General features: G+C 43.4%; 1 protein-coding gene across 1 annotated transcript in view; it reads left to right on the top strand.

Annotated features, from left to right (window-relative positions):
- Positions 1–20,092, top strand: part of UBE4B (ubiquitination factor E4B) — a 128,815-nt gene that overhangs the window by 94,090 nt on the left and 14,633 nt on the right. The window contains exons 17-22 of the mRNA XM_028108147.2: positions 6,678–6,777; positions 8,022–8,149; positions 9,002–9,100; positions 9,992–10,227; positions 17,927–18,053; positions 19,815–19,959. Coding sequence (XP_027963948.1) covers positions 6,678–6,777; positions 8,022–8,149; positions 9,002–9,100; positions 9,992–10,227; positions 17,927–18,053; positions 19,815–19,959 — 835 coding nt within the window. The remainder of the gene's footprint in view (positions 1–6,677; positions 6,778–8,021; positions 8,150–9,001; positions 9,101–9,991; positions 10,228–17,926; positions 18,054–19,814; positions 19,960–20,092) is intronic.

Genomic DNA, 20,092 nt, shown 5'->3' with positions numbered 1-20,092 from the left:
ATTTCCTTAGTGGCTATAGGTCTGTTCAGGTTTTCTATTTCTTCCTGGTTCAGTTTTGGTAGTTGATACATCTCTAGGAATGCACCCATTTCTTCCAGGTTATCTAATTTGCTGGCATAGAGTTGCTCATAATATGTTCTTATAATTGTTTGTATTTCTTTGGTGTTGGTTGTGATCTCTCCTCTTTCATTCATGATTTTGTGGATTTGGGTCATTTCTCTTTTCTTTTTGATCAGTCTGGCCAGGGGTTTATCAATCTTGTTAATTCTTTCAAAGAACCAGCTCCTAGTTTCGTTGATCTGTTCTACTGTTCTTTTGGTTTCTAGTTCATGGATTTATGCTCTGATCTTTATGATTTCTCTTCTCCTGCTGGGTTTAGGCTTTATTTGCTGTTCTTTCTCCAGCGCCTTTAGGTGTAGGGTTAGGTTGTGTATTTGAGACCTTTCTTGTTTCTTGAGAAAGGCTTGTATTGCTCTATACTTTCCTCTCAGGACTGCCTTTGCTGTATCCCAAAGATTTTGAACAGTTGTGTTTTCATTTTCATTGGTTTCCATGAATTTTTTTTAATTCTTCTTTAATTTCCTGGTTGACCCATTCATTCTTTAGTAGGATGCTCTTTAGCCTCCATGTATTTGGGTTCTTTCCGACTTTCCTCTTGTGATTGAGTTCTAGTTTCAAAGCACTGTGGTCTGAAAATATGCAGGGAATGATCCCAATCTTTTGGTACCGGTTGAGACCTGATTTGTGACCTAGGGTGTGATCTATTTTAGAGAATGTTCCATGGGCACTAGAGAAGAATGTGTATTCTGTTGCTTTGGGATGGAATGTTCTGAATATGTCTGTGAAGTCCATTTGGTCCAGTGTGTCATTTAAAGTCTTTATTTCCTTGTTGATCTTTTGCTTAGATGATCTGTCCATTTCAGTCGGGGGTGTTAAAGTCCCCCACTATTACTGTATTGTTGTCAATGTGTTTCTTCGCTTTTGTTATTAATTGCCTTATATAATTGGCTGCTCCCATGTTAGGGGCATAGATATTTACAATTGTTAGATCTTCTTGTTGGATAGACCCTTTAAGTAGGATATAGTGTCCTTTCTCATCTCTTATTACAGTCTTTGTTTTAAAATCTAATTTGTCTGATAGAAGGATTGCCACCCCAGCTTTCTTTTGGTGTCCATTAACATGGTAAATGGTTTTCCACCCCCTCACTTTCAATCTGGGGGTGTCTTTGGGTCTAAAATGAGTCTCTTGGAGACAGCATTTTGATGGGTCTTGTTTTTTAATCCAGTCTGATAGCTTGTGTCTTTTGATTGGGGCATTCAGCCCATTTACATTCAGGGTAACTATTGAAAGGTATGAATTTAGTGCCATTGTATTGCCTGTAAGGTGACTGTTACTGTATATTGTCTGTGTTCCTTTCTGATCTATGCTGCTTTTAGGCTCTCTCTTTGCTTAGAGTACCCCTTTCAATATTTCTTGGAGGGCTGGTTTCGTGTTTGCAAATTCCTTTAGTTTTTGTTTGTCCTGGAAGCTTTTTATCTCTCCTTCTATTTTCAATGACAGCCTAGCTGGATATAGTATTCTTGGCTGCATATTTTTCTCGTTTAGTGCTCTGAAGATATCTTGCCAGTCCTTTCTGGCCTGCCAGGTCTCTGTGGATAGGTCTGTTGCCAGTCTAATGTTTCTACCATTGTAGGTTACATATCTCTTCTCCCGAGCTGCTTTCAGGATTTTCTCTTTGTCTCTGAGACTCGTAAGTTTTACTACTAGATGTCTGGGTGTTGACCTATTATTACTGATTTTGAGAGGGGTTCTCTGTGCCTCCTGGATTTTGATGCCTGTTTCCTTCCCCACATTAGGGAAGTTCTCTGCTATTATTTGCTCCAATATACCTTCTGCCCCTCTCTCTCTTTCTTCTTCTTCTGGGATCCCAATTATTCTAATGTTGTTTCGTCTTATCGTATCACTTAATCTCTCGAATTCTGCCCTCGTGATCCTGTAGTTGTTTCTCTCTCTTTTTCTCAGCCTCTTTATTTTCCATCATTTGGTCTTCTATATCACTGATTCTCTCTTCTGCCTCATCTATCCTAGCAGTTAGTGCCCCCATTTTTGATTGCACCTCATCAATAGCCTTTTTGATTTCGACTTGGTTAGATTTTAGTTCTTTTATTTCTCCAGAAAGGGTTTCTCTAATAACTTCCACGCTTTTTTCAAGCCCAGCTAGTATCTTTAAAGTCATGATTCTGAACTCTAGGTCCGACATCGTACTAATGTTCGTATTGAGTAGGTCCCTGGCTGACGGTACTACCTCTTGTTCTTTTGGCTGAGGTGATTTTTTTCATCTTGTCATTTTGTCCAGAGGAGAATAGATGAATGAGAGAACAAAATGCTAACAGGTTAACAACGTCCCCAGCAAATATACTGTATACAAATCAGAAAAGACCTGAAACCAGGGGAAAAGAAAGGGAAAGAAAGAAAAAAGAAAGAGAAGAAAAAAAAAAGAAAAACAAATAAAAACAAAAACAGAACAATACAAAAAAAGCAGAATATAATCAAATATGATCAGGCTAGTGCATAGATCAGTGCCACACACTAGATTTTGGGCGTATTTTGGTCTGTTAGAAAAAAGTGCCTCCTAAAATTTTAAAGGAAGAAAGACATATGTACAAAATAAGGGTTGATACAATGAAGGGATGGAAGATGACTGTAAAGATGAAAATTATAAAAGATTTTATAAGAGGAATTGATAAGTTGTTTGAAAAAAGAAAAGAAGATTTAAAAAAAAAGAAAGAAAAAAGGGAGAGAATGTGATCAGGCAGGAGACTAGAACAAAGCCATACACTAGTGATTTAGGGTATATTTTGATCTGTTAGAAGAAACTGTATCTCAAAATTTTAGAGAGAACAACTTATATATATATGCCAAAAATTAGGGTAACTACTATGAAAGGATAAAATATGATTCTAAAAATGAAAAGTAAAAAATGTTTTTTTTTCAAAAAGGGATTGATAAGATGTTGGTTGAAAAAGGGAAAAAGAAAAATTAAAAAAAAGTTAAAAAACATTAACTTTGATGAACTAATGAATCATGGTAAAAAAAAAAGCCATGAATTCTATGTGCAGTATTCCCGTAGCGCTGGAGTTCTCCTGTCCTCCTTGATGGGTAAACTTGGTCTTGGCTTGCTGGCTGTTCGTGCTGATCTTCTGGGGGAGGGGCCTGTTGCTGTGGTTTCCAAATGTCTTTGCCGGAGGCAGAACTGCCCCGCCCTTGTCGGTCCGGGCTAAGCAAGCTGCTCGGGTTTGCTCTCAGGAGCTTTTGTTCCCTGCAAGCTCTCGGTACAGCTTTGGAGGACCAGGGCGAAAATGGTGGCCTCCCAATCTCCACCCAGAGGAGCTGAGAACTCGGGGCCCCGCTCCTCAGTGCGCCCCCAGAGAAAAGCAGTCACTCCCGTGTCCCCGGTCTCCGGCCGCACTCCGTGCTCACCCGGCCTGTGACCGAGCGTTTGTATCTCTGGCACCTGACCCCCTGTGGAGTCTCCAAACCCAGCAGATCCCTGCGGTGCGCTCCCGCGCCGCTCCTCCCGGGGGAGGAAGGGGAGTCTCCCCGGCTCTGCCGCTTGTTGGGTCCCTGCTGGAGGCGCAGTGGCCCCACTGGGCCGCGGATCACAGTTTATGGCCACCCCGAGCTGAGAGCCCGCGCCTCGGCTCCGTCTCTGCAGCCGGCTTCCCCGCTCCGATCCCTGGGAGCTCTGCCGCACTCAGGCTCCCCCGGTCTTTCTGTGACCCCGAGGGTCCTGAGACCGCACTGTCCCGCGAGGGTTCCACCCCCCGCTTAGCCACTGCAGCGACGTCCCCCCGCGGAGCCGACTTCTAAAAGTTCCGATTTTGTGCTCCGCGGCTCTAGCACTTGCCAGAAGCCGCGGACGGAGGCCCCCTCTCCCGCCGTCTATCCTCCCGAATATTGCCTCGGATTCACTTTTCCTGTACGTCCTACCTTCCAGTAAGTGGTCGCTTCTCTGTTCAGAGAGTTGTTGCTACTCTCTTCTTCGATCTCCTGTTGAGTTCGTAGGTGTTCAGAATGGTTTGATCCCTATTCAGCTGAATTCCTGAGACCAGACGAAATCTAGGTCTCCTCCTCCTCCGCCATCTTGTTCCCTCTCTTGCCTCTTAAGATTGGTACTTATATCATTCATTTTCAGCCCTTATATATGCATTTGAGGCTGTTTCTTTCCCTCGAAGCCTGGTTTTAGCTGCATCCCTCATTTTTGTAACATTTGTCACATTTTACTGTTCAGTTCAAAATATTTTCCAATTTTTATTATTTCTTATTTGACCTGTGGGTTATTGAAAAATATATTGTTGAAATTCCAGATTCTTGGGGAATTTGTCTGTTTATCTTTTGTTATTGATTCCTAGCTAAATTTCATTGTGGTCAGAGGACGTGTTCTGATTTGTGTCCTTTGAACTTTACTGAAATTTGCTTTATAGCCTAACATGTACTTGAGTAAATGTTCCACAGAGACCTGAAAAGAATGTGCTTTCTGTGTTGCTTATTGCACAGTCTCATATTTTGTCGGTTACGTCAGGTTTGTTCATCTTTTATTCAGATTTTTCTCTTTCTGCTCATTTTATCAGCTTATAATACCAATTTTTTTTAAAGATTTTATTTATTTGAGAGAGAGAGAATGAGAGAGCATGAGAGGCGGGAGGGTCAGAGGGAGAAGCAGACTCCCTGCTGAGCAGGGAGCCCGATGCGGGACTCGATCCCAGGACTCCAGGATCATGACCTGAGCCGAAGGCAGTCGCTTAACCAACTGAGCCACCCAGGCGACCTATTATATCAATTATTGAGAGAGGCTTATACAGTTTCAAACTGTGATTGTGAATTTGTCTGTTTCTTCATCTTGGAGCCCTGGGATCCCATCTCTTTTACTGACTTTGGATGATCCATTTCAATGGTACCATCGACTGCTTTCGCTCCCACCCTACTGTGGACGGTCACTGTTGTGCTTCTCAAAGATGTCGGAGTTCCCCTCACCTGTGTACTTCCCAGTGCTGTGATACGAGAGATGTCCTCTAGGGTATGGGGAGGGCGAGAGGGCAGGTTTCAGGAGGAAGGTTTGTCTGAGCCAGTCACACACAGTATTATATATTAATATTCTCAGCTTGTTAAACTTTAGATTCCTTCCTCAGAATTCTGTCAAGGGATACCAGATAGCTCAGCTTCACTCAGCATAGGTCACTGTCAAATTCCAAGTTTTAGTCCACTAGCTGGTGGCACATTTCAGACCCCTCCCAGCTACTCATGATAATCTTGAATCCAGGATCTCTGGTAGGTGTAACCATGTCCGTGAATTTAGTTCTACATAGAAGGATCTTTGCATGGTTCACTCTTGCTGATCAGGTGTCTCCAGGATCCATTCCGCACACACTCCCACATTCTGTCACTACAAATGTGGTAGGTAGAATAATGATGTCCCAAAGTCGCTCACGTCCCAGCCCATAAAACCTATAGATCTGTCACCTTCCATGGTAAGGAGCCAAGGATGTGGAAGAGACTAAGTCCCAGTGCTTTGAAATCTACAGCAGTTTGTTTGGAAAAACAAATATGTTACCACATTTGTTATCAAGACCATCCAGTTGGAAGCCAAACAAGGCTGCCTTGCACTTTGCCTCACTGTTCCATGAGCCTGTCCCGTGTGGCTCCCTAGAGCTGACCCGTCAGGCCAATCTGCCATCCCACAGGGCTTCTGAGCGTCTTCCAGTGCCATCTCCCCCTCATAAGCTGCAGAAACAGGTGTCACACAGCAGTTTTAGTGGCCGCAGTCAGTCTGTCAGATCATCATCAGTTTGGGGAGTGAGGTATGTACCTGGAGTTCACCTTTAAACCTGACTGGGCAGGAAGCCGCTCCAGGGTTCATCCTGACTGTAGAGCCTCTGTCAGTGCTTCTGGCAGAACTCCTCCACTACTATGCTTCCAGAAACACTGTGTGGCTGCCACTCCCCAGGATTCACTTCTGCCTCCAGCGAGGGTTCACCTCCTGATGGAAGCTAGGTCATGGGCAGATTCGCTGGCAGCAAGGGAGTCTGGGAAAGTGTAGGTTCAAAGAATTTACCAACCTCCAGTTTTCTGTGCGTTATCTTGATAGAGAGGGGTTGATACAGCATTTAGTGAGCCAGTCTCTAAGATAGGCAGGATATGGCCTGACTGGCAGGTGATATTTGGGCGGGCATCCGAAGGAAGTGAAGGGGCAAGCTGCAAAGATAACCTCAGAGGAGAGCATTCCATACAGAGGGAGCGGTGGCAGGAGAGGAAAAGGAGCTGCCGTTGTTGAACCAGCCTTCTGTTTGGGGTAACTGACCAGGTCTAGTAACCGGGAATTTTCGCAAGGGACTTCTTTTTCTCCCTCCCAGGAAAATAAGGGAACAATGTATTCCTTTCCAAAAGAAATTATTATATGTCATTAAATCTAAAGTACCATCAATTTCAAGATATTCATTATATTAGGAACCAATAAGAAAGAAAAGTTCCGCCAATGAATGATAAGAAATATTCTGACTTTAAAGATGCTAAAATGTGGGAGGAAATGTGTATCTGACAGTCCTTGAAATGGTCAAAATGAATAGATAAGATGGATCTGTGTGTCTTCTTGTGTTTGACCATTAGTCCTTGGTTTCAGAACTGTGGAAGATTTGAAAAATAATGAGAGCCAATGGAAAGATTCCCCACTGGCAACTAGACACCGCGAAATGCTGAAGCGTTGCAAAACTCAGCTTAAGGTTTGTAAAGTGAATTGCAGTCATTCTAGGTCAGCCTCTCTGTAGCGATTTTCCTACCAGAATGTGTGCCTTGAGTGAGCCGCGCAGCATCCTTTATCCTTCATTGTTCTTTCCCCTAAAGATAAAACACGGCACTTTCAAACTAGTTGATGACCTCACCTGGGTCTACATACAGTATTTAAATCAAGACAGAATCTGCAAGTGCTTATGCCCGTGACAGCATGAATTCTTCCCGGTTTTAGCATCCTCAGTTTGACGTCACCTGCCTTTCTTAACCCTTCTGCAAGGTTCTTCCCCTCCACTGCCTCCCAGCCCGTGACCCAGTGTGCCAGGCATGCATTTTCACGATGTGTGGCTGAGTGGATTTGTGGCAGTGGGAAGAGCCCCCCCCAATCCCTCCTTCTTCATTTGTCGTTAAAAATGATCCACTGCATGGAACCTAACTGTAGACAGGAAGATTTCCGCTGGTGAGACACAGCTGAAGACGGATGCTGGGCAAAGGCTGTACAATGGAGTGTAGACAGCTTATTTATGCATTTATCTTGTGTTTTTGTTCAAATTATAAAACTGAATATTAGCAGGTTCTGCTTTCTGTCAATTAGTAGGAGGATATGTGGACATTTTAACTTCGATTTCTGGTGCAAGTTAAGATAGAATTGTTTTATTTACAATACACTAGACCTGCTGAGATGCAGAATACACCATGGGCCCTTTCCTGGCGTCTGTAGACCCCGTGAACACCCCACAGACATGTTAGAAGGTGCCTGGAAACTTTAAACAGATGCGCCAATGCGCATGCATGCCTTGGGTTTCCTTCTCACAGCTGTCCTCTGAGGTGGGTGTGGGACCCTCAGTGGACAAGCATTTTGTCCAGGGGCAGTTCATAAATGGTGACCTGGAATTCAGGTGCAGATTTGTCTGGCTTCTTTCCACTAACCATCTCTGACGCCCATCAACCCTGTCCCCCAGTCAAGCTATTTAAATATGACAGTATTAACTTCCTTTTTGAGCCGTAACTGTGTGCTCGGCTTTCCGCCCAGTGGTTTGCATGGCGTACTTTTGTTTTTCTCAGAACAAGGTAAGCTTTTAGGACATGACCAGCACATTATAGCTAGTTAGAGATGAAGCTTGCGAAAAGCCTAGAACCTCGAATTCCCATCTCCTGGCCCATTCCCTGGCCAGTCAACGCTGCAGGCACTTGGCTACCAACTAATCTGTGGGTGGGGGCATACCTCCTTCCACAGAAACTGGTACGGTGCAAGGCCTGTGCTGACGCTGGTTTACTTGATGAGAGCTTTCTGAGAAGATGTCTGAATTTTTATGGCCTTCTCATTCAGTTGCTGCTCCGCATCCTGGACCCCGCCTATCCCGAGTGAGTGTGCCCTTCCTCCTCACCTCCTCTCTCCTCGGTGTCCTGTGCTGTCTCCACTGGCCTCCAGTCGGTAGCTAAAACCCAAACCCTTACTTTGTCAAGAATCCGTTCTTCAGTTTCCGGGTTGTACCTGTGCAGACTACAAAAGTAGTAATATTAGTGTTTTCCCAGTGATTACAGTAAGAAGGGAGTGTCAGCACCTATGAGTTTAATTTTGACCTGGTCCTTTTTACAAATTGGCCATAGATTGATAGAAAAGGAAATCTACAAATTAGAAACTAAAACCTGGAGGTAACAGGATATTAGGCCCGTTTGAGCACTGGGTCCAGGAAAATACCCAGCCAGGTGTTATTAGTTTATTGTTACTCTGAAGTGTCTGGACCGACTGATGTTGATGAGGTTGGCTGAAGGCCCTCTGCAGGAGTAAAAAATATTATTTAAAGTTATATGTGTAGCTCTGTTGCCTCGAAACAGTTTGATTTGCATAAAATGACCAAATATGACCCTTTTATTTCCTTCCTATTTTATTACATTAGCCTTAACAGAAAAGCAGTAAAAGGAGAAACATCTCCTACACAGCATAATACATCCACTGTCTTCATTCTTCCCTGTTCATTTCAGGTTCTAGTCTCCTGGCTTGTGTACCTTTTCCATATTTGTGTTAGAGGAGGTTTTCCCCCAGTAAAATACTTACTTGTAATGGCCGTCTTATAGTCTTTATAGTTTCAGGTGCCATGATTTTGTGTGGGTTTTTTTTGTTTGTTTGTTTGGTTGGTTGGGGTTTTTGCGGGGGGGGGGGTTCCAGGTGCCATGATTTTGTTCTATAACTTGTGCTTTTATTCTCTTTGACAGTATAACACTGCCTTTAAACTCAGATGTCCCCAAGGTATTTGCAGCATTGCCTGAGTTTTATGTAGAAGACGTCGCTGAATTTTTATTTTTTATTGTACAGTAAGTGCCTTTGACACACTGCATGGTTCTAATTTGTTTTTATACAGAATGTACATTGTATTACGAACTATGTTGCAGCCCTCCATTTTATGCCTGAAATTTTACGTAACTGCTGTAACTGAATACTGTCTGGAGACTGGTAAAATAAATCCAACTATGGCACCAAGCCAGTTCCAATAATATCTTCAAGACAGAAGCAGGATTAACAATGCTGATAAGAATGTACTCTCTGAAAACTGAGTTGAATTTCTAATAATTGAGTATGTGTTTCTGAGAAACAGAAGGCGCAAACAGTTTATAAATATCTAACTGAACATTCAAAAGCCAGAAATACCCACGTCTATATTTTGTACCAGATTTTTTTTCAATTATAACATTGGAGAAAGCTTACAAAGAAATGGTTTGAGTTTATAACTGATGTTTGAAGTTTTTTGTTTTTTTTTTTTTAGTTAAAATAATTACCAGAAAAAAATTTTAGGGGTGCCTGGCTGGTTCAGGCAGTGGAGCGTGCGACTCTTGATCTTGAGGTTGTGAGTCTGAGCCCTGCATTGAATGTAGAGATTACTTAAACAAAAATCTTTAAAAAAATTTTTTTTAAGTCTTTTTTGGTAGCAAAGCTCTTTTATGAAACTTACCTCATAATTTAATCATGGCTTTGGTTTATTTCCTAAAATAATATAAGTTAATATAACATGCTTCAGCCAGTAGACACACTAGATTTAAAATCTGTCTAGTTATAAAGTAAACAGTCATTTGAAACTCAGCAAGTTCCAAGGAATTCAGTATCTTGGCTCCTAGACCTATTGGCCTCTTCCCTGCGTGATGACCCCAGCATCTGCCCAGTGAGAGTTTCTGGGAGCTTTATTTCTTGCTCTTCTTGCCTCTCTCCAGATACTCTCCTCAGGTGCTTTATGAGCCCTGTACTCAGGATATTGTGATGTTCCTCGTTGTGATGTTGTGTAACCAGAACTACATCCGAAATCCTTATCTGGTGGCGAAACTGGTAGAAGTCATGTTTATGACCAACCCTGCTGTTCAGCCACGAACCCAGAAGTTTTTTGAAATGATCGAAAACCATCCTCTCTCCACCAAATTGTTGGTCCCTTCACTGATGAAGTTTTATACAGGTAAGAGTATTCGGATAGGCAAGGTCGTCTAAAGCCAGTGGACGGAGTTACTCTAAATCTGGTAGCTAATATTCTGATGGCCACTTACAAGTATAACCTACTAACCCCACTAACCCCACCACCGGCAGAGAATGTACTGTTGCTTAGTTTTCCCTAAGGAGTGGAAATATCCCATTGACTATTCTACGCACTAGTCCTTGATGATGCGCCAGGATCCACTGAAAATCAGATGAACTTTTAGCTACTTTTATAATACTGTTGTGTAACTCAGAGTTTCTAGAACGTGGGTAAAACAAGGAGCTTGTTAAAAATGTTTATTTTTGAACCCCATTTAAATCAGTGGAATCAGGATATCAGGGAGTCTTCTCTCATTCACTAAATCCACACACATTTATTGAGTGCCTGCTAATAGCCAGGCACTGTTCTAGGTGCTAGGCTACATTGGTGAACAGACAGAGAACACATCAGACCCTCTGTAAGGAGGTCCTCCACTTCTGGATGAATTGGATTCCAAATTTTTATGCTTAATTTGGCTTTTGAACTACAAATGTGTTTTCATCAACTGATTAGCTTGAGACCTTATTGACCTGTCTGCTAGTAAAGGCATGGGATTCTACTAATGATACATTTTCCTTCCAGTTTGTACATGTTGCAGTAAAGGAAGTATGTCTTGTCTGCCTTCTCTTCTGTTGAACCTAGCACATTCTGGGCACTCAGTAAGTGTCTTTAGCATTTAGTAGAGTGTACTTGCCATACTCTGGGAGAAACACTGGCTGTCCGTGAGTACGGCCACTTGCTGTTCACTGCAGCAACAGAAGTTTGTGGATTCCTCTGTGTGACAGCCATCAGTGATGAACATCCCTTCCCTGTTGACCAAGACCTGCTCCTGCTCATTTGGAGCTGGTGCCGTCACCTCTCTCTTCACTACTAAGGGTTCCAACAGTCCATCTACCTCCTTTTTCTTTTGTCACCATTGCTTTGTAACATCTAATAAGAGTTTCTCTGGGGTACCTGGCTGGCTCCATCGGTAGACCATGCGACTCTTCATCTCTAGGTTGTGAGTTCAAGGCCCACGTCGGGTATAGCGATTACTTAAAAAAAAAAAAAAAAAAGGAAGGAGAGAGAGAGAGAAAGAGTTTCTTTTCTTCCCAGCCTCTGGGTATCCTCTTAAACCTAAAGCAAATAGACAAGCCCTTTGAAGTTTTGTTAACACCCTCACTTTGGCAACAGCAGAGAGAACACTCATGGGTAAAAAGCCTCTCGGCCCTCTAGTCCTCTTTCATTTCTTAGTCCTGGGAGGGAGGGCCTCCCTCCCTGGCAGAGAGGGCCATTCAGGTCCAGATGATGAGTTACATATGTACGGGACACGACCTCATTCAGGGTCTTGCACTTGCATCAGACTTAGGTGAAGATAATTCTGCATTTCTTAAAATAACAATAAGGTACCACCTCTTTTCACCTGTTTATTTATTTTTTAAGATAAGAATGCCTAGTGCTAATAACATAGTTGTAGAGAACAACTCTAACCTGCCAATGCCTGTTTCATCTCCCCCTTAGCTAGTATGTGGAATCAGCGCTAAGAAACTCTTATGAGAATGTAAATTGGTAAAACCTTTCCAGAAGGCAGTTTGGCAGTCCACACCAAAAGCCCTAAAAATGTATATATCCTATGTATCGGTCAAGGTCAAGTAAGGAAAATAGAAACATCCCAGTTATTTTTATTTTAAAGATTTTATTTATTTGACAGAGAGAGACACAGCGAGAGAGGGAGCACAAGCAGGGGGAGAGGGAGAAGCAGGCTCCCCGCCGAGCAGGGAGCCCGATGCGGGGCTCGATCCCAGGACCCTGGGATCGTGACCTGAGCTGACGGCAGACACTCAATGACTGAGCCACCTAGGTGCCCCCATACCAGTTATTTTAATAGAATTTAAATACAGTTGACCCTTGAACAACGTAGGAGTTAGAGACCCCCCACACACAGCCAAAAATCCACTTTTACCTTTTGACTCCCCCAGGTTTATTAAAAGCCTACTATTGACCAGAATGTTGAATTTGTTATGTAGTACCTTATCAGTAACATAAACAGTAACATAAACTAACACATCTTTTTATGTTATGTGTATTACATACTGTATTCTTATGAGAAAGTAAACTAGAGGAAATAAAATGTTATTAAGAAAATCATAAGGAAGAGGGATGCCTTCAGCTCAGGTCATGATCCCAGAGTCCTGGGATCAAACCCCACATCGGGCTCCCTGCTCACCGGGGAGTCTGCTTCTCCCTCTCCCTCTGCCCCTACTCGTGCTCCCTAGCTCTCTCTTGCTCTCTCTCAAATAAATAGAAGTAAAATCTTAAAAAAAAAAAAATCATAAGGAAGAGTAAATGCATTTATGGTCCTGTATGTATATTTATTGAAAAAAAATCTGTAAGTGGACCCATGCAGTTCAAGCCTCTGTTGTTGTTCAAGGAGCAACTATATAAGGAACTGGGCAAATAGATATTGGAGGACAGAAAGGCAAATAAGAACTTTGGCGTAAGGCAGATTATGGGTTCAGGAAGCAGCCATCATCTGTCTCCAGAGCTGGGGGAACCCAGGGAAGAGGCTGGAGTAAGTAAAATCTGGCAGCTCGAATGAGGGCCAGGGCAGAACTGGGACCTAGGTCTCTGAGGAAGGACACTGGCCCGCTTCTGTCTCTGAGGAGCGCAGGCTAACTAGTTCTGCGACTGTGGGACTGAGCTGGAGCCTGGAGGGAGCTGCTGCCGATTGGAGGAAGGACCATTGCTGGCAGGAGCAGCCCGCCTACGGCCTGGGACCAAGTCCCTGCTGTCCTGTAGTTTTCCAGTTCTCCTGCAGCACCCCCTATTGGCGAACCCGGCAGAGGGCCGGCTGGCAAGGGGAAACTTGCAGAGTCCTAGCCCCAGCCTGGCAAAGCCAAGTATAAAGGGTGGGTTGGGCACTGAGAGACAGCAGCTAAACAAACAGCTCACCCTTCTGCATGTAAACTTAATTTCTAGTAATCTGCTCTGTGGGGATAATTATAAATGTGTGTGCATATTTATAATGATATTCACTGCAGCGTCATTTATAATGCAGTGTAGTGAAAATACTAAAAACAGCCTAAATTTCTTCCAGCTGTGGATAAATTAAGTAAATCACAGTTTATCCATGAAGTGGGTCTATATGAGCTGTGAAAAATACTGTGTTATTTACATTAAAAATGTCAAGTAATGAACCAGTACGTTCAGTATGTTGGTACACATCCGTACGACAGACAACCGCATGGAGGAACATATACCAAAACACTAACAGTGAGCTGGTTAGTTTTGAATGGTAGAACTGTAAATGGTTTTATTTCTTTTTCTTTTTAAAAAATTAATCTGAACTTAATTATTCTGCAGTAAACATGTATCGTTAGTACTAAAAGCAAAAAATGTTTGGTTAAATGTATTTTATACTCGGTAAGTGCCCTGGGCCTGTCACTGTGGCTTTGGAATTCAGCATGGGGGTGCAGAGGGGTGGGCTTCTTCCTGGGAGACCAGTGCTGGGTCTGGCAGAGCCCCACTAGTAAGATCCGAGGGGCTTCTTTTCCCCTTTGCCACCAAGCGGTGTACCCCCTGGCCCTGGACCACGTCTACAGTCCTAGAGAGATGATACCCCTACTAATAATAGCCACCACTTACCGAATCCTCACGAATCCTTTCACTTACTCTGCACAGCCATCGTCAAGATGGGGGCTATAAATATCTCCGTCTTCCAAACGAGGAACCCGAAGCTTAGAAAGGTCCAGAAGCTTGCTGAAGGTCAGCAGCTAGTGAGTGGCAGCAATTTCGGCAGGTGGACCTTAGCACAGGTGCTCCTGACTGCTGCACTGTTACTGTTGTGGTCACAGGGGACCAGTGCCCAGAGAGCCCTTCAGTGGGACACCAAAGAAGACAGCCCCTCCCACTCGTGCATCGCCCCATAATAACACCTGCTGACTTAGGTACAGACTCTCAGACATGAACTAGAAATGGACCTATGGAACAGGCTCCTCTTTTCTACCCCCAGAGAATATCCTGCTTTGGAAATGCTTAAGATCAAATTTTTGTTTCAAAAACAAAATTAAGTTCCAAAATCAGAGTATTTTATTTGTACCAGCCGTCAGTTCCTTAAGGACCAGCTTTCCCAACCTGCCTACTCAGAACTTAGAAGAACACTGATAACAAAGACTTACTTCCAGACTCTTCTCCTCCCCAGGTGGATCTGAATCGGCAAAGCCAGCGTTAGCCCAAGTAGATTCAGTCTCTAATTCTACAAATATTTATGAAGCTCCTACTGTGTGTCAGCACTGGTTTTGATGCTAAGGCCTAGTGGTGAGGATGTCAAAGTCGCTGGTCTTGTGAGCCAGGTGTTCTAGTTGGGAGATAGACAATGGAACCAATAAATAAGATACTTGCAGGTGGTGGGTGTGGGAGGAGGGCATGATGCTACTTTAAGGAGCACAGTAAGGGAAGGTCTCTGACGGTGACTTTGGAAATGAGACGGAAGAGTGAATCAGACGAAGATCTCAGCCACAGTGTGGCAGGCAACTGGGATAGCAAGTGTAAAGGCCCTGAGGCCTGGGCAGCTTAGTGAATAAGAAGACCTGTGGGGGGGAGCACAGTGAGCAGCAGGGGAGCAAGGCCAGCCAGGATGTGGTTCATTTCAGGCCTCTTAGAACTCGAACTTGGGAAGTAGAATTCGGGCCGCTGCAGTTTTGAGGGAGCATGAGGAGTGAAATTTTTTTTTTTTTTTTTAAAGATTTTATTTATTTATTTGAGAGAGAGAATGAGATAGAGAGAGAGAGAGCATGAGAGGGGGGAGGGTCCGAGGGAGAAGCTGACTCACTGCTGAGCAGGGAGCCCGATGTGGGACTCGATCCCGGGACTCCAGGACCATGACCTGAGCCGAAGGCAGTCGCTTAACCAACTGAGCCACCCAGGCGCCCAGGAGTGAAATTTTTTAAATGTTGGCATTACTTAGCTTTTGCTGTGCTCAGGAAGTGGTACAGGTATTAAGGGCGATTTTGAGGCTATGAGAGGCTCTGTATCAGTCCCCCAGCGTCTTTCTCAAGTAGACTCTTTAAATCAGCTCTCCACACTTTAGTTCACACTTTTTTTAAATAAAGATTTATTTATTTATTTGAGAGAGTGAAAGAGCGCCCATGAGCAGGGAGAGGGGCAGAGGGAGAGAATCTTCAAGCGAACTCCGCAGTGAGTGCAGAGCCTGATGTAGGACTCAGTCTCACCACCCTTGAGATCACGACCTGAGCCGAAACCAGGAGTCAGACGCTTAACCGACTGGGCCACCCAGACGCCCCAGTTCACACTTTTCTACAGTTAACAAAATGACACTTAGTTCATTGTAAAGAAAGGTTGACCTAATGAATATGCATAAGTGCTTTCAGGTCTTTGTATGATAAGTGCTAATTATCTTACCCCTCTCATTTTTAAATAATCTTTCTTGTCACAAAAAAATACGTTCTTTTGCAAAATATAGGAAATACCAAGAAGAAAATAAAAGTTATTGATAGTCTCTGCCCTCAGAATCTCAGTTAACATTTTGCTCAGTATCATGTGTGTGTGTGTGTGTGTGTGTGTGTGTGTGTGGTTTTAAATATGATTGACCCCATTCAGTAACCTGTGTTTTTCACTTCGTAGATCACAAGTATTTTTTCATGTTCTCTGTTGGGCATTTGCATTTACATTTTTTCTCTAATATAAATAGTACTGTAGAGAGTATCCTGGGAGATCAGTCTTTGAACCTGCCTGCATGTGTTTTCTGGAATAGAATTGTTGGGTCAGGGAGATGGGCTCATTGATGGCTTGTGATGCAAGTTGTCACATTGCCTTCAAGAGGTTGTGTCACTGTTCATTCTCACCAGCAGTCAGAAGGTACCTCCCGCCCAGATTCTCACACGCAGTTTTGTCATTTTTGTAATAATCTACTAGTTGATAGGTAAAAATGGTATCTTATTTTAACTTACATTTTTATCTTTTTCTTGAGCCTTATTGTCTTTACCTGACAACTTTCCCTCTTTTTAAAACTTGTCATAAACTCAGGAGCTTCTCACGCTTAAGCTATTTGTCTTTTGGATAACTAAGTTTGATCTTTGTTCCATTTTAATAATAGTACACGGATGTTGGTAATTGGTAAATGAGTGATGAGTACATAGGATTTTACTAAGCTTTTCTCTACTTGGGTACATGTTTGAAAATGTTAATTGTACAAAAGTACTTAAAATAATAAGGCATATTTCGGAGCTATTGCAGATTCAGGTCCAGACCACTGTAATAAAGCAAATACGAGAATAAAGGAAGTCAGATGGATTTTTTCCTTTCCCAGTGCGTATGAAAGTTACGTTTACACTATACTGTAGTCTGTTAAGTGTACATTATCATCATGTCTAAAAAACCAATGGATATATCTTAATTTAAAATTGGGGAACCTCGGTGGCTCAGTCAGTTCAGCATTTGTCTTTGGCTCAGGTCATGGTCCCGGAGTCCCAGGATCGAGCCCCTGTCAGGCTCCCTGCTCAGCAGGGAGTCTGCTTCACCCTCTCCTCCTCCCCCGACTCGTGTTCTCTTGCTCGCTCACTCTCAAATAAACAAAATCTTTTATTTTTTTAATTTAATTTTTTTTTTTTTAAGATTTTATTTCTTTGACAGAGACACAGCGAGAGACGGAACACAAGCAGGGGGAGTGGGAGAGGGAGAAGCAGGCTTCCCGCTGAGCAGGGAGCCTGATGCGGGGCTCGATCCCAGGACCCTGGGACCATGACCTGAGCCAAAAGCAGATGCTTAATGACTGAGCCACCCAGGCGCCCCAAATAAAGTCTTTTATATAAATAAATAAAAATAAAAATATTTTATTGCTAAAAATGCTATCATCTGAGCTTTCAGTGGGTCATAATCCCTGATCACAGATCACCATAACAAATATAATAATAATGAACAAGTTTGAAATATTGTGGGAATTACCAAGAAGTGACACAGAGACATGAAGTGAGCAAATGCTGTTGGGAAAATGGGGCTGATAGACTTGCTCGATGCACAGTTGCCACAAATCTTTAATTTGTAATTAAAAAACAAACAAACAAACCCCACAGTGTCTACGAAGCACAATAAAATGAGGTAGGCCTATAGTCACATTTATTTATTTATTTATTTAAAAGATTTTATTTGAGAGAGAGAGAATGACAGATAGCGAGCACGAGAGGGAAGAGGGTCAGAGGGAGAAGCCGACTCCCCGCCGAGCAGGGAGCCCGATGTGGGACTCGATCCCGGGACTCCAGGATCATGACCTGAGCCGAAGGCAGTCGCTTCACCGACTGAGCCACCCAGGCACCTGGCCTATATAGTCACATTTAATAAGCATGTGGACCTTAAGAAAATTCAGCCCAGTTTTTTTTTTCTGGTCATTGGCGAGTGGGTGCTGTGCCGATGAGGCCAGCCGCTTTCCGAGCAATTCATTTCGTGTTGTGTCATTGCCGGACCTTCACTGTGAAGCTTGTGTCTTCAGAACCACCTCCTGATTTCTGTCCTGCCTTACATGTGAGAGATAGGGGCACGATCTTATCACATCTCTAAATTTACAGATTTGTATGCACTCAGTAACATCGTGGACGCAGTAACTGCTTTTAGAAAGGTAAGGCAGTACTCATCCTTCTCTCTTCTCTAGATGTTGAGCACACCGGAGCCACCAGTGAGTTCTACGACAAGTTCACCATTCGCTATCACATTAGCACCATTTTTAAAAGCCTTTGGCAAAACATAGCTCACCATGGCACCTTCATGGAGGAGTTCAAGTGAGTATCGGGCGCCCGATGTCACAGGTTGCTCTCTTGCAAATCACAGGTAGGGTGACTGCTTAAATCTTTCCGAGCTGATTCTCCTGGACTGTTGGCTTGGTCTCAGCCTCCTTTAAGTTTTCTAGATGGTTCTGCTACACGTGAGCAGAGTTAACTAAATGTCTGTGCTTGCAAGGTATCGCTGAACTTTAGATTTGTCAAGACACTGTGGGGATGGTATGTATACATAAAGAATCTATAAATATTCTGAGATGATCCGTGAAGTGTTTTTGGGTGTTTCTGCGATTACAGTGTTAAGTGAAGTTGTCAGAATGACTGGAATGAGATCGTAGAGTGTTCTCGAACATGATGTCAAGATTTAGATGCGAAATGTTAGGAAGACTTCTGATTTGGAAGTGGTTAGGTTGGGGTTGTCATTTCAAATGTCATTCTTTGTAATAAGGCCCTAAACCTTGATTAAGGACTTTTTGTTATCTACCTGAAATTTTAGTGGCTACTTAAATCTGGACATTAGTCATTTCATCTAAGTTACTTTAAAAGGAAAGGTGCTTTAAAAAGAAGGGAGATGAAAATGTTGAACTCTTGAAATAATCTTCAGGAGAAATTTTATCCCATCTGCTTGGATCTTTTGCAACCCATGTTAGATCACTGATCAGGTCTAGCTGTCACTTGTTAGCTAAGTTACTAGTCAATAAAATTTCGTATTACCAGTGGAGTAACCATTTGCTAGATAGGTTTCTGCAGAGTAGACTCTTCAAGTTAATTCTCTTTCCAAAAGTTGCTCTTATGGTCAGAATTATGTTCCCACAAGCCCTGGCATGAGCTTAGACCAGACAGGCCCGTGGCTTGATCTGCATGGTGCTGAGTGGGAGTGCTTGCCCTGAACTTTCCTTGTTCCTGAAATCTAAGCTTCCCACCCTTGTTCGCAGGAACTTCTCCTCCCCAGGCACGGGCTTCCCGCCCCCTGATTACACAGCAGTAGATCCTAAAGTGTATGTAGCTCTTCTTTGCTCCACTAATCTTGCAGTTACAAAGCCTGACGGTGCACCAGCATCTCAGTGCCCCAGCGAGCCCTCCACTGTAACAGGATATGCAGGACAGTTTTATAGATGGGAAGCTTCAGGTTCTAGAAAGTAAGTTAATATTCTCCTTTATCAATATTGCAGCTTCCAGCTTTTCTTCATTGTCTCCTTATAATGAAAAATCACTGTATTGGTAATTCTCTTGTCTCATATGTGGGTAATTGTGCTTTCTTTGTATCTTGGTGAGTTTAAGCATATTTTCTGTCTGGAAGAGTGTCTTTTCTACTTAAAGTCATTGAGAGAACGAGCCAGGGACGTGTTGATAAACCTGCTCTCTGAAGAAGGGGGAAAAAATTCAGCATTTGCTGGTTTTCCACACTTGATCTTAGCCAAAAGGCCGAGAAGCGGGATGTAAATACTTGCACTGGTGCCAAATTTAAGCTCTCAAGGGAATCTGCTCACAAAATCCTGAAGTATGAGCAACTGGCTCTCATAAACTGTGCAGAGTACCTCCATTGCACCACTGAAGTGATTTTAATAATTAAAAAGAGTAACAAAATCCAAGGAGAAACTCCATAGTCCTTGACCTCTGCAGTACTTGAGTGGTGCCAAGGTGGGCAGCCTTACAGGACGACGTGGTTGGCACTTTGGGCGGGGGCCCATTTTCTTTGGGATCTGCTGCAGCATTTTGCCTCAGGGAGCTGTATGACCATGTCCAATGTAATTGCCTTTTCAGTTCGGGGAAGCAGTTTGTTCGCTATATAAACATGCTGATAAATGACACGACGTTTTTGCTCGATGAAAGTCTGGAGTCTCTGAAGCGAATCCACGAAGTGCAAGAAGAGATGAAGAACACAGAACAGTGGGACCAGCTGCCCCGGGTGAGGACATAGTGGGCCAGCTGTGGCGGGGAAGCTGCCTTTGGCCCCGGGCGGAGCTCTGCTTCGGGGCCGCATCTGTGGGCCCTGGTGACATAGCTCTGGCTGACTTGTCCCCTCCCACCTGTGGGCGTCC

The sequence above is a fragment of the Eumetopias jubatus genome, unplaced genomic scaffold, assembly GCF_037043125.1.
Source record: "Eumetopias jubatus isolate StellerSeaLion01/CBP00866 unplaced genomic scaffold, mEumJub1_p1.0 scaffold_4, whole genome shotgun sequence".
In the NCBI taxonomy this organism is placed as follows: Eukaryota; Metazoa; Chordata; class Mammalia; order Carnivora; family Otariidae; genus Eumetopias; species Eumetopias jubatus.
The sequence above is the reverse complement of the archived record's forward strand: the minus strand, read 5'-3'. Positions and strand labels throughout refer to the sequence as shown.